The 13,329-nt window shown below is 49.2% G+C and overlaps 1 protein-coding gene across 2 annotated transcripts in view; it reads left to right on the top strand.

The window, feature by feature from the left end:
- Positions 1 to 1,478: 1,478 nt before the first annotated feature.
- Positions 1,479 to 13,329, top strand: part of PDXK (pyridoxal kinase) — a 96,258-nt gene continuing 84,407 nt past the window's right edge. The window contains exons 1-2 of one of the 2 annotated variants that reach the window (XM_053705717.1): positions 1,479 to 1,545; positions 3,311 to 3,624. In XM_053705717.1, coding sequence (XP_053561692.1) covers positions 3,526 to 3,624 — 99 coding nt within the window. In that variant the 5' untranslated portion in view covers positions 1,479 to 1,545; positions 3,311 to 3,525. Of the gene's footprint in view, positions 1,546 to 2,500; positions 2,516 to 3,310; positions 3,625 to 13,329 lie in introns of those variants that run through there. The other variant, XM_053705718.1, reaches the window with a different exon arrangement.

Below are 13,329 nucleotides of genomic sequence, written 5' to 3'. Positions count from 1 at the left end.
CTCCCCCTGTTACACTATATTCCTCCCCCTGTTACACTCTATCCCTCCCCTGTACCTCCTGTTACACTCTATCCCTCACCCTGTTACACTCTTACACTCTATCTCTCCCCTGTACCCCCTGTTACACCATATTCCTCCCCCTGTTACACTATATCCCTCCCCCTGTTACACTCTATTCCTCCCCCTGTTACACTATATCCCTCCCCCTGTTACACTCTATTCCTCCCCCTGTTACACTCTTACACTCTATCCCTCCCCTGTACCTCCTGTTACACTCTATCCCTCCCCCTGTTACACTCTTACACTCTATCCCTCCCCTGTACCTCTTGTTACACTCTATCCCTCTCCCTGTTACACTCTTACACTCTATCTCTCCCGTGTACCTCCTGTTACACTCTATCCCTCCCCCTGTTACACTCTTACACTCTATCTCTCCCGTGTACCTCCTGTTACACTCTATCCCTCCCCCTGTTACACTCTTACACTGTATCTCTCCCCTGTACCTAGGGTTGCCACCTCAGCCATGTTTTCCTGGACACTTATGAGTTACACATGCTGCAGGGTGTGCAGGGAGGAACATGTATTGTGTTTCTAGACAGCACTATTCATATTCCTCACTGCACACCCTGCAGCATGTGTAACTTATAAGTGTTCTGTATTTTAAGGGACAGGTGGCAACCCTACCTGTACCCCCTGTTACACCATATTCCTCCCCCTGTTACACTATATCCCTCCCCCTGTTACACTCTATTCCTCCCCCTGTTACACTATATCCCTCCCCCTGTTACACTCTATTCCTCCCCCTGTCACACTCTTACACTCTATCCCTCCCCTGTACCTCCTGTTACACTCTATCCCTCCCCCTGTTACACTCTTACACTCTATCCCTCCCCTGTACCTCCTGTTACACTCTATCCCTCCCCCTGTTACACTCTTACACTCTATCTCTCCCGTGTACCTCCTGTTACACTCTATCCCTCCCCCTGTTACACTCTTACACTCTATCTCTCCCCTGTACCCCCTGTTACACCATATTCATCCCCCTGTTAGTTACACTCTATCCCTCCCCTGTACCTCCTATAACACTCTATCCCTCACCCTGTTACAATCTTACACTCCATCTCTCCCCTGTACCTCCTGTAACACTCTATCCCTCCCCCTGTTACACTATATCCCTCCCCCTGTTACACTATTTCCCTCCCCCTGTTACACTCTATTCCTCCCCCTGTTACACTCTTACACTCTATCTCTCCCCCTGTACCTCCTGTTACACTCTATCCCTCCCCCTGTTACACTCTTACACTCTATCTCTCCCCTGTACCTCCTGTTACACTCTATCCCTCACCCTGTTACACTCTATCCCTCCCCCTGTTACACTCTTACACTCTATCCCTCCCCTGTACCTCCTGTTACACTATATCCCTCCCCCTGTTACACTCTATTCCTCCCCCTGTTACACTCTTACACTCTATCCCTCCCCTGTACCTCCTGTTACACTCTATCCCTCACCCTGTTACAATCTTACACTCTATCTCTCCCCTGTACCTCCTGTAACACTCTATCCCTCCCCCTGTTACACTCTTACACTCTATCCCTCCCCTGTACCTCCTGTTACACTATATCCCTCCCCCTGTTACACTCTATCCCTCCCCTGTACCTCCCTGTTACACTCTATCCCTCCCCCTGTACCTCCTGTTACACCATATTCCTCCCCCTGTTACACTATATCCCTCCCCCTGTTACACTCTATTCCTCCCCCTGTTACACTCTTACACTCTATCCCTCCCCTGTACCTCCTGTTACACTCTATCCCTCACCCTGTTACACTCTATCCCTCCCCCTGTTACACTATATTCCTCCCCCTGTTACACTCTATCTCTCCCCTGTACCTCCTGTTACACTCTATCCCTCACCCTGTTACACTCTTACACTCTATCTATCCCCTGTACCCCCTGTTACACCATATTCCTCCCCCTGTTACACTCTATCCCTCCCCCTGTTACACTATTACACTCTATCCCTCCCCTGTACCTCCTGTTACACTCTATCCCTCCCCCTGTTACACTCTATCCCTCCCCCTGTTACACTATATTCCTCCCCCTGGTACACTCTATCCCTCCCCTGTACCTCCTGTTACACTCTATCCCTCACCCTGTTACACTCTTACACTCTATCTCTCCCCTGTACCCCCTGTTACACCATATTCCTCCCCCTGTTACACTATATCCCTCCCCCTGTTACACTCTATCCCTCCCCCTGTTACACTCTTACACTCTATCCCTCCCCTGTACCTCCTGTTACACTCTATCCCTCCCCCTGTTACACTCTATCCCTCCCCCTGTTACACTCTTACACTCTATCCCTCCCCTGTACCTCCTGTTACACTCTATCCCTCCCCCTGTTACACTCTATCCCTCACCCTGTTACACTCTTACACTCTATCCCTCCCCTGTACCTCCTGTTACACTCTATCCCTCACCCTGTTACACTCTTACACTCTATCTCTCCCCTGTACCTCCTGTAACACTCTATCCCTCCCCCTGTTACACTCTATCCCTCACCCTGTTACACTCTTACACTCTATCCCTCCCCTGTACCTCCTGTTACACTCTATCCCTCACCCTGTTACACTCTTACACTCTATCTCTCCCCTGTACCCCCTGTTACACCATATTCCTCCCCCTGTTACACTATATTCCTCCCCCTGTTACACCATATTCCTCCCCCTGTTACACCATATTCCTCCCCCTGTTACACTATATTCCTCCCCCTGTTACACCATATTCCTCCCCCTGTTACACTATATTCCTCCCCCTGTTACACCATATTCCTCCCCCTGTTACACCATATTCCTCCCCCTGTTACACTCTTACACTCTATCCCTCCCCTGTACCTCCTGTTACACTCTATCCCTCACCCTGTTACACTCTTACACTCTATCTCTCCCCTGTACCCCCTGTTACACCATATTCCTCCCCCTGTTACACTCTATCCCTCCCCCTGTTACACTCTATCCCTCACCCTGTTACACTCTTACACTCTATCCCTCCCCTGTACCTCCTGTTACACTCTATCCCTCACCCTGTTACACTCTTACACTCTATCTCTCCCCTGTACCCCCTGTTACACCATATTCCTCCCCCTGTAACACTCTATCCCTCCCCCTGTTAGTTACACTCTATCCCTCCCCTGTACCTCCTGTAACACTCTATCCCTCCCCCGTTACACTCTTACACTCTATCTCTCCCGTGTACCTCCTGTAACACTCTATCCCTCCCCCTGTTAGTTACACTCTATCCCTCCCCTGTACCTCCTGTAACACTCTATCCCTCCCCCGTTACACTCTTACACTCTATCTCTGCCCTGTACCCCCTGTTACACCATATTCCTCCCCCTGTTAGTTACACTCTATCCCTCCCCCTGTTACACTCTATCCCTCCCCGTCTCTCTCACTCCCTCCCCGCCCGGTGTAGTTGGCCTCTGCTCTGCCTGTCTGTCCCGGTCTGTATCTGCTGTAGATGCCACATGGAGTTGCCCGTGGGCACCGAGTGCCGGGTTCTGTCTATACAGAGTCACGTGGTGCGGGGGTATGTGGGTAACAAGGCTGCCGCCTTCCCTCTGCAGGTGAGCGGGGAGACTGGAGGCCGGAACCAGTGTATGACTGACAGCTGCCGGGGAGCGCTGTGTAATGGTCCCAGGGGTGTGATGTGTATTTGGTGACCTGCGGGAGACAAGGGCCGGTATAGGGGCGACTGCACGGGGCCTGTGTATAAGGGGAGACTACATGAGTGCCTGTATAGGGTTTGTGTAAGGGGGAGACTAAATGAGTGCCAGTATAGGGGGTGGTATAAGGGGGAAGACTACATGAGTGCCAGTATAGGGGGGGGGGGGGGGGGGGGGGCTGGTATGAGGGGGAGACTACATGAGTGCCAGTATAGGGGGGGGGGGGGGCTGGTATGAGGGGGAGACTACATGAGTGCCAGTATAGGGGGGGGGCTGGTATGAGGGGGAGACTACATGAGTGCCAGTATAGGGGGGGGGGCTGGTATGAGGGGGAGACTACATGAGTGCCAGTATAGGGGGGGGGGGGGGCTGGTATGAGGGGGAGACTACATGAGTGCCAGTATAGGGGGGGCTGGTATGAGGGGGAGACTACATGAGTGCCAGTATGGGGGGGCTGGTATAAGGGGGAGACTACATGAGTGCCAGTATAGGGGGGCTGGTATAAGTGGGAGACTACATGAGTGCCAGTATAGGGGGGGGGCTGGTATAAGTGGGAGACTACATGAGTGCCAGTATAGGGGGGGCTGGTATAAGGGGGAGACTACATGAGTGCCAGTATAGGGGGGCTGGTATAAGTGGGAGACTACATGAGTGCCAGTATAGGGGGGCTGGTATAAGGGGGAGACTACATGAGTGCCAGTATAGGGGGGGCTGGTATAAGGGGGAGACTACATGAGTGCCAGTATAGGGGGGGGGCCTGGTATAAGGGGGAGACTACATGAGTGCCAGTATAGGGGGGCTGGTATAAGGGGGAGACTACATGAGTGCCAGTATAGGGGGGCTGGTATAAGGGGGAGACTACATGAGTGCCAGTATAGGGGGGGCTGGTATAAGGGGGAAACTACATGAGTGCCAGTATAGGGGGGGCTGGTATAAGGGGGAGACTACATGAGTGCCAGTATAGGGGGGGCTGGTATGAGGGGGAGACTACATGAGTGCCAGTATAGGGGGGGCTGGTATAAGGGGGAGACTACATGAGTGCCAGTATAGGGGGGCTGGTATAAGTGGGAGACTACATGAGTGCCAGTATAGGGGGGGCTGGTATAAGTGGGAGACTACATGAGTGCCAGTATAGGGGGGGCTGGTATAAGTGGGAGACTACATGAGTGCCAGTATAGGGGGGGCTGGTATAAGGGGGAGACTACATGAGTGCCAGTATAGGGGGGCTGGTATAAGTGGGAGACTACATGAGTGCCAGTATAGGGGGGCTGGTATAAGGGGGAGACTACATGAGTGCCAGTATAGGGGGGGCTGGTATAAGGGGGAGACTACATGAGTGCCAGTATAGGGGGGGGGGCCTGGTATAAGGGGGAGACTACATGAGTGCCAGTATAGGGGGGGGCTGGTATAAGGGGGAGACTGCATGAGTGCCAGTATAGGGGGGGGCTGGTATAAGGGGGAAACTACATTAGTGCCAGTATAGGGGGGGCTGGTATAAGGGGGAGACTACATGAGTGCCAGTATAGGGGGGGCTGGCTAAAGGGGGAGACTACATGAGTGCCAGTATAGGGGGGCTGGTATGAGCGGGAGACTACATGAGTGCCAGTATAGGGGGGGGGGGCTGGTATGAGGGGGAGACTACATGAGTGCCAGTATAGGGGGGGGCTGGTATGAGGGGGAGACTACATGAGTGCCAGTATAGGGGGGGGCTGGTATGAGGGGGAGACTACATGAGTGCCAGTATAGGGGGGGGCTGGTATGAGGGGGAGACTACATGAGTGCCAGTATAGGGGGGGCTGGTATAAGTGGGAGACTACATGAGTGCCAGTATAGGGGGGGCTGGTATAAGGGGAGACTACATGAGTGCCAGTATAGGGGGGCTGGTATAAGTGGGAGACTACATGAGTGCCAGTATAGGGGGGCTGGTATAAGGGGGAGACTACATGAGTGCCAGTATAGGGGGGGCTGGTATAAGGGGGAGACTACATGAGTGCCAGTATAGGGGGGGCTGGTATAAGGGGGAAACTACATGAGTGCCAGTATAGGGGGGGCTGGTATAAGGGGGAAACTACATGAGTGCCAGTATAGGGGGGGCTGGTATAAGGGGGAGACTACATGAGTGCCAGTATAGGGGGGGCTGCTATAAGGGGGAAACTACATGAGTGCCAGTATAGGGGGGGCTGGTATAAGGGGGAAACTACATGAGTGCCAGTATAGGGGGGGCTGGTATAAGGGGGAGACTACATGAATGCCAGTATAGGGGGGGCTGGTATAAGGGGGAAACTACATGAGTGCCAGTATAGGGGGGGGCTGGTATAAGGGGGAGACTACATGAATGCCAGTATAGGGGGGGCTGGTATAAGGGGGAGACTACATGAATGCCAGTATAGGGGGGGCTGGTTTAAGGGGGAGACTACATGAGGGCCAGTATAAGGGGGGGCTGGTATAAGGGGGAGACTACATGAGTGCCAGTATAGGGGGGCTGGTATAAGAGGGAGACTACATGAGTGCCAGTATGGGGGGGGGGCTGGTATAAGGGGGAGACTACATGAGTGCCAGTAAAGGGGGTGGTACAAGGGTATACTTCATGGGTGCCAGTATAGGGGGACTATAGAGGTGGTAAAGGGAAGACTTCATGAGTGCCAGTATTGGGGGGCTGGTATAAGGGGGAGACTACATGAGTGCCAGTATAGGGGGGCTGGTATAAGGGGGAGACTACATGAGTGCCAGTATAGGGGGGCTGGTATAAGGGGGAGACTACATGAGTGCCAGTATAGGGGGGCTGGTATAAGGGGGGGTGACGAACCAAGGTTATCCAACTCTGCGCCAGTCACTTATTTGGTACAGAAAGGGTTATTAGCCCCCTTTTTCTGTCACCAATAGGTCACAATCTAGCCACACCAGGCAAGCTTGTGATTCAGTTTAGTGGGTCCAAGGGTTAACCACACTCCCTAGTCTGTACTAGACGTAAGAGAAATGCCCTAAACTCCCTTTTAATGCCACCCACACTAAACCAACAATCCTATAGCTCCAATACTGCCACACCTTAAAATTTATTAAAGGGAAAATCCTAAGAAAAAACCCAGACTTTACACATTAACCCTCTAAATACAATTTAGCAGAAAATAACCTAAATTATACAGTTCTAATATTCCAGTCTCTTTCAGTAACGTGGTTCAATTATTAGACAAAGGCCAAACTTAATAAAAGAATGATTTATTATGCCAAAAATATTATGCACAATGCATTATTAATAAAAGTTGGTACAAATAACATGACACATTAGCAAACAGTGTTTTAAAATAAAATAGCAGAAAAGTAACAGACCTAATACTTCACTAGCTTATGAGTCTGCCCTCAGGGAGATGGGCAAGAAGAAAAGTTGTCACTCATGCTGTAGCAAGCAGCCTCCCATGTAGAATGAACCCCTTATTGTTAAAAACATAAGATTCTTATACCATTTTCCAGAGATTAGGTTGCCTGACCACACCCTCCTGGGCGGGCTAAGAAACCCCCCTGTCTTTATGCCCTTCAATCGACTAAGTTCTTGCCTGAAATTATACAATCCATTATAATTTCTGCTAGGTAACTATATCTATATTTACATATCGGGAACCTCTTGGTTTCATTGGGAGAATCGGTTTGATATCAAATATGCCATAGGTTGTCATAATTACCTTCATTTAAGGTTATAACAGTTTTAACACACATATGTACATAATATACCAATGTCCTTTCAGTGACCTGGTCAGTTTTTGTGATGGAGGCCCTGTTTTGCATCATGCATTCTATTGAGAACCTAAGCCATAAACCCTTTCCTGTGTATTTTCTGAAACTAAGAGCTTGAGTGGCTTTATGACTCAATGCATACACAATAACACTATTTAGGAGGCTTCTGGCACTTCAAAGAAAATACAAACACAATTCTTCTTGAAAACAAATAACTGTTTTGAGTTCAAGCTACACAAAGTTAACTCCTTAGCAGCTGAATCCTGAGGTATTTGTGACACCTCCCCCAATAAGAGACGCAAAAGGGGGTGGCTACGAGCCACTCCCGATGCGTATCAAAGGGAGCTTCCCCTTGCGGTGATAACGCCATTGCCAGACAAATTGCACATAGCAGTTTTGCCATCAGGATGCCCTCCATTTAAAATTGACCCACTAGTTGCTCTACCCAGCTGATCTAATATATTGCAGGGCCCCTCCCATGCAGCCTGTAGCTGGTTCTGTCTCATGGGTGTTAGTACCAGAACATTTTGCCCCATCTCATATACTCCCTCTCTGGCAGTAAAATCCTGCAACTGTTTTTGTGGGAATATGGCATCTCTGGGTTTTGCAGGTACCTCCCCCAATAAGGCTTGCATCTTATCCCTGGATAACACATCATCCCCTGTTACAGAGGTGCCTGTGAAACCTAGGGTCTTGCTACCTATGGTGTACTCTCTGAACATATTGTGTGCCGTCATTTGCTGCTTAACTACCATGGGCTCTTGCCCTCCCACTGGAGTAGAATTCCTGTACTCCTGCACTCTGTTATTGTTGGTAGGGGGTTGACTAACTGCCCCCCTCCTCTCCACTCTGTGTTCTAACTGCTGAGCCTGCTGGGGACACTGATGCTGCACATCTATCAGTGTATTTGCTGAATGGCACTGTGTAAATACACTTCTCTGTACTCCTCCCCCCTGTGCCTGCAGTCTGTGTCAGTCTCTGTCCCCTAGTCTGTGCAGTCTGTTTATAGGTCACAGATGAGGTTACTGGGGTCTCTGTCACCCACAATCTTTCACACTCACTCACTCTGGGGGTCCCTCAAAGAGTATCCTGTACCCTCCTCCCCCAAACACTGTGAAATCTGTGGCTCTGTTGCTTCTGTCATGGAGTGTGCTAGCTTGCCCCCCTGCTCTCTCTCACAGTCAGTCTGCCACTTTGAATCCTCACACAGAATTTGGGATCCTTCTTGTTATGTTCTCTGTACACACCCAGAGGGTGTGGTGAGCTGAGCTTAAAGCTGCAGCACTTCTAACATATAATTATGAGACAAGGTTAGTGCAAAGATACAGTAAAAGCTGCAGTAATCTTAACACTTCTGACACTGGTGCAGACAAGCACACATCTTCCTTCTGCCATTTATCCCAAATATTGTGTATTTTCTCAGGGAACGGAATTGTCCCTGGCACAGACTGGCACACATTATCCAGCGGCCCAGTCACCCAGTGATTCTCTCCCCCGTCAATCTCACCTCCTTCTATAGAATCCACTGATTCAATCACAGACAGACACTCCCCACTCATCTGCCTCCTATCACAAACAGTTTCTCCCTGTACAGTTAAACTTGGTTCAGGCACAGACAGACCCACACAGTCTATCTGCCTTTCTCCCCCATCCGTCTCACCCTGTACAGCTAACTGTAATTCTGCCGATACTGCTGGTTTAAGTAGAGGAAGACACACACCGTCTGTCTGTCGTTCTCCCCAGTCAGTCTCTCCTCTTACAGATTCACCCCCCAGTTCAGGCACAGCCCTGCGCACACATGCACTCTGTCCTCCCTCCTGGTCATAATGCCTCTGAGCATTTTTACACACAGCCCTTTCCACATAAGGGTCTGCAACTAATGTCACTAGGTCACATTTAGCATTGTCAGGCACATAAAGAGATAACAATCTACCCAAATCAGTACCCAGTAAAACATCATTAGGAATATTTTCAGATACCCCCACATTTCTTAAACCGCTCCCCTCTCCCCAATCAAGATATACATGTGCCATAGGCACTGCAAGTTTCATTCCCCCAATCCCTTTAACTGCTAGAGTCTTTCCATGGATAATGTTCTCAAAGTTCACTAGCTTTGGATGCACCATAGTCACTTCTGCACCCGTGTCCCTCAGCCCCAAGGTTACCTTGTCTCCAACAGTCACAGGTTGCAAGTTCTCATAGTTGTTTTCCTCTGGACTGGTAACAAACAAAACAGATGCAGGTACTTCTGAGGGATTACCCCCTCCAGCTAATTGCTCCAAGTTAATCCTCTCTGGGCAAGTGGAGCTGATGTGGCCCACTTTGTTGCAAGCAAAACATCTGCGGGTATCCCCCTTCCCAGATGCAGCACTTGCCCCTCCTTTCCCAGAGGGAGCAGACACACTAGATAAAGGCACAGCAGGTTTTGTGAAGGGGGGCCGTGCAGCAGCTCCCTTACAAAAGGATTTCCTGCCATTCCCTGGTGACCTGTTGGCTGTGTAAAAATCAGCCAGCTCGCCAGCTTCCAATGCTGTTACGGGCTTCCGATCCAAAACCCATTCTTGAACTTCGGCTGGGCACAGCTGCATAAATTGCTCATTCACAATCAAATCTTCCAGCTCCTCCATAGTGGCAACTTTTAATCCTCTGACCCCCTGTTTAAAGGCTGTCATCAAGTTCCCAACAGCTGCAGTATAACTCTCTGACAAACCTTTCTGCAGAGAACGGAATTTCTTTCTGTACACCTCAGGAGTAAGATTATATCTCCTCTGCAGTGCAGCTTTAATGGAATCATAGTCCTGATCAAACTCTGGGGGTAGTTCAGCAAACGCCTCCAGTGCAGGACCTTTCAGGCCAGGGGTAAGGTACTTGGCCCACTGCTCCCTTGGCAACTGGAACTTTCTGCAAACTTTCTCAAAGCTACGCAGGAATACATTCACATCTCCATCTTTCTCCAGAGTGGGAAAATTCTCTGCACGCACTCTGGGAGCAGGTGGGTCTCTAGGTTCACTAACAACAGATGAGACCATCCCTCTCTCCAACCGTGCAAGCTGTAGCTGATACTCTCTCTCAGCCTGTCGTTCAGCAGCCTGTCTTTCAGCTGCCAGAGCCTCTCTCTCAGCTTCCCTAGCCGCCTGTCTCTCAGCTGCTTCCGCGGCTGCCTGTCTCTCATAAAATTTTGTAATCGGTTCCATGCGCAAACTTGCATCCACTGAGCCCATATGTTTAAGAACAGTTTGCAAATAACAGTCCAAGGGATCCTCAGATCCTGATGAATCCCCCAGCTGCAGACATCTCTCCTGAGACCTCAACTGGCGTGATTTGGCTGTTATCATATTCCACAAGAGCTTGTATTAGTAAATCTTTGTTCTTTGAACGTGTTGGAATATCACGCTCCTGGCATAAGAGTATCAGAGTCTCTTTAGATTGCTGCTCGTATGATTGCATAGCAAAAATAAAATAGAAAAGAAAAACAGAGAATAGGGAAGGGGACTGTTTGCAATGTGTGACTATATAATGCACTGAGTTTTAGCCTTTGGAAATTGTAAGAAACAATTTCTTTTAGTACCGGGATTTTCACACTAGCAAATCCACACGCACTAAAATCTAGTAATAAAAAAAATTATCCCACCGCTGCCCACCAATTTGTGACGAACCAAGGTTATCCAACCCTGCGCCAGTCACTTATTTGGTACAGAAAGGGTTATCAGCCCCCTTTTTCTGTCACCAGTAGGTCACAATCTAGCCACACCAGGCAAGCTTGTGATTCAGTTTAGTGGGTGCAAGGGTTAACCACACTCCCTAGTCTGTACTAGACGTAAGCGAAATGCCCTGAACTCCCTTTTAATGCCACCCACACTAAACCAACAATCCTATAGCTCCAATACTGCCACACCTTAAAATTTATTAAAGGGAAAATCCTAAGAAAAAACCCAGACTTTACACATTAACCCTCTAAATACAATGTAGCAGAAAATAACCTAAATTATACAGTTCTAATATTCCAGTCTCTTTCAGTAACGTGGTTCAATTATTAGACAAAGGCCAAACTTAATAAAAGAATGATTTATTATGCCAAAAATATTATGCACAATGCATTATTAATAAAAGTTGGTACCAATAACATGACACATTAGCAAACAGTGTTTTAAAATAAAATAGGAGACAAATAACAGACCTAATACTTCACTAGCTTATGAGTCTGCCCCAGGGAGATGGGCAAGAAGAAAAGTTGTCACTCACGCTGTAGCAAGCAGCCTCCCATGTAGAATGAACCCCTTATTGTTAAAAACATAAGATTCTTATACCATTTTCTAGAGATTAGGTTGCCTGACCACACCCTCCTGGGCGGGCTAAGAAACGCCCCTGTCTTTATGCCCTTCAATCGACTAAGTTCTTGCCTGAAATTATACAATCCATTATAATTTCTGCTAGGTAACTATTTCTATATTTACATATCGGGAACCTCTTGGTTTCATTGGGAGAATCGGTTTGATCAAATATGCCATAGGTTGTCATAATTACCTTCATTTAAGGTTATAACAGTTTTAACACACATATGTACATAATATACCAATGTCCTTTCAGTGACCTGGTATGTTTTTGTGATGGAGGCCCTGTTTTGCATCATGCATTCTATTGAGAACCTAAGCCATAAACCATTTCCTGTGTATTTTCTGAAACTAAGAGCTTGAGTGGCTTTATGACTCAATGCATACACAATAACACTTGGTGGGGCTATTTAGGAGGCTTCTGGCACTTCAAAGAAAATACACACACAATTCTTCTTGAAAACAAATAACTGTTTTGAGTTCAAGCTACACAAAGTTAACTCCTTAGCAGCTGAATCCTGAGATATTCTTGACAGGGGGAGACTACATGTGTGCCAGTATAGGGGGGCTAATATAAGGGGGAGACTACATGAGTGCCAGTATAGGGGGGCTGGTATAAGGGGGAGACTACATGAGTGCCAGTATAGGGGGGCTGGTATAAGGGGGAGACTACATGAGTGCCAGTGTAGGGGGGCTGGTATAAGGGGAAGACTACATGAGTGCCAGTATAGGGGGGCTGGTATAAGGGGGAGACTACATGAGTGCCAGTATAGGGGGGCTGGTATAAGGGGGACACTACATGAGTGCCAGTGTAGGGGGGCTGGCATAAGGGGGAGACTACATGAGTGCCAGTGTAGGGGGGCTGGTATGAGGGGGAGACTACATGAGTGCCAGTATAGGGGGGCTGGTATAAGGGGGAGACTACATGAGTGCCAGTATAGGGGGGCTGGTATAAGGGGGAGACTACATGAGTGCCAGTATAGGGGGGCTGGTATAAGGGGGAGACTACATGAGTGCCAGTGTAGGGGGGCTGGTATAAGGGGGAGACTACATGAGTGCCAGTGTAGGGGGGCTGGTATAAGGGGGAGACTACATGAGTGCCAGTATAGGGGGGCTGGTATAAGGGGGAGACTACATGAGTGCCAGTATAGGGGGGCTGGTATAAGGGGGAGACTACATGAGTGCCAGTATAGGGGGGCTGGTATAATGGGGAGACTACATGAGTGCCAGTATAGGGGGGCGGGTGTAAGGGGGAGACTACATGAGTGCCAGTATAGGGGGGCGGGTATAAGGGGGAGACTACATGAGTGCCAGTATAGGGGGCTGGTATAAGGGGGGAGACTACATGAGTGCCAGTATAGGGGGGCGGGTATAAGGGGGGAGACTACATGAGTGCCAGTATAGGGGGGAGACTACATGAGTGCCAGTATAGGGGGCGGGTATAAGGGGGAGACTACATGAGTGCCAGTATAGGGGGCGGGTATATGGGGGGAGACTACATGAGTGCCAGTATAGGGGGGCGGGTATAAGGGGGGAGACTACATGA

The sequence above is a fragment of the Bombina bombina genome, chromosome 3 (assembly GCF_027579735.1).
Source record: "Bombina bombina isolate aBomBom1 chromosome 3, aBomBom1.pri, whole genome shotgun sequence".
Classification (NCBI taxonomy): Eukaryota; Metazoa; Chordata; class Amphibia; order Anura; family Bombinatoridae; genus Bombina; species Bombina bombina.
This window is presented reverse-complemented; position numbering and strand designations above follow the sequence as displayed.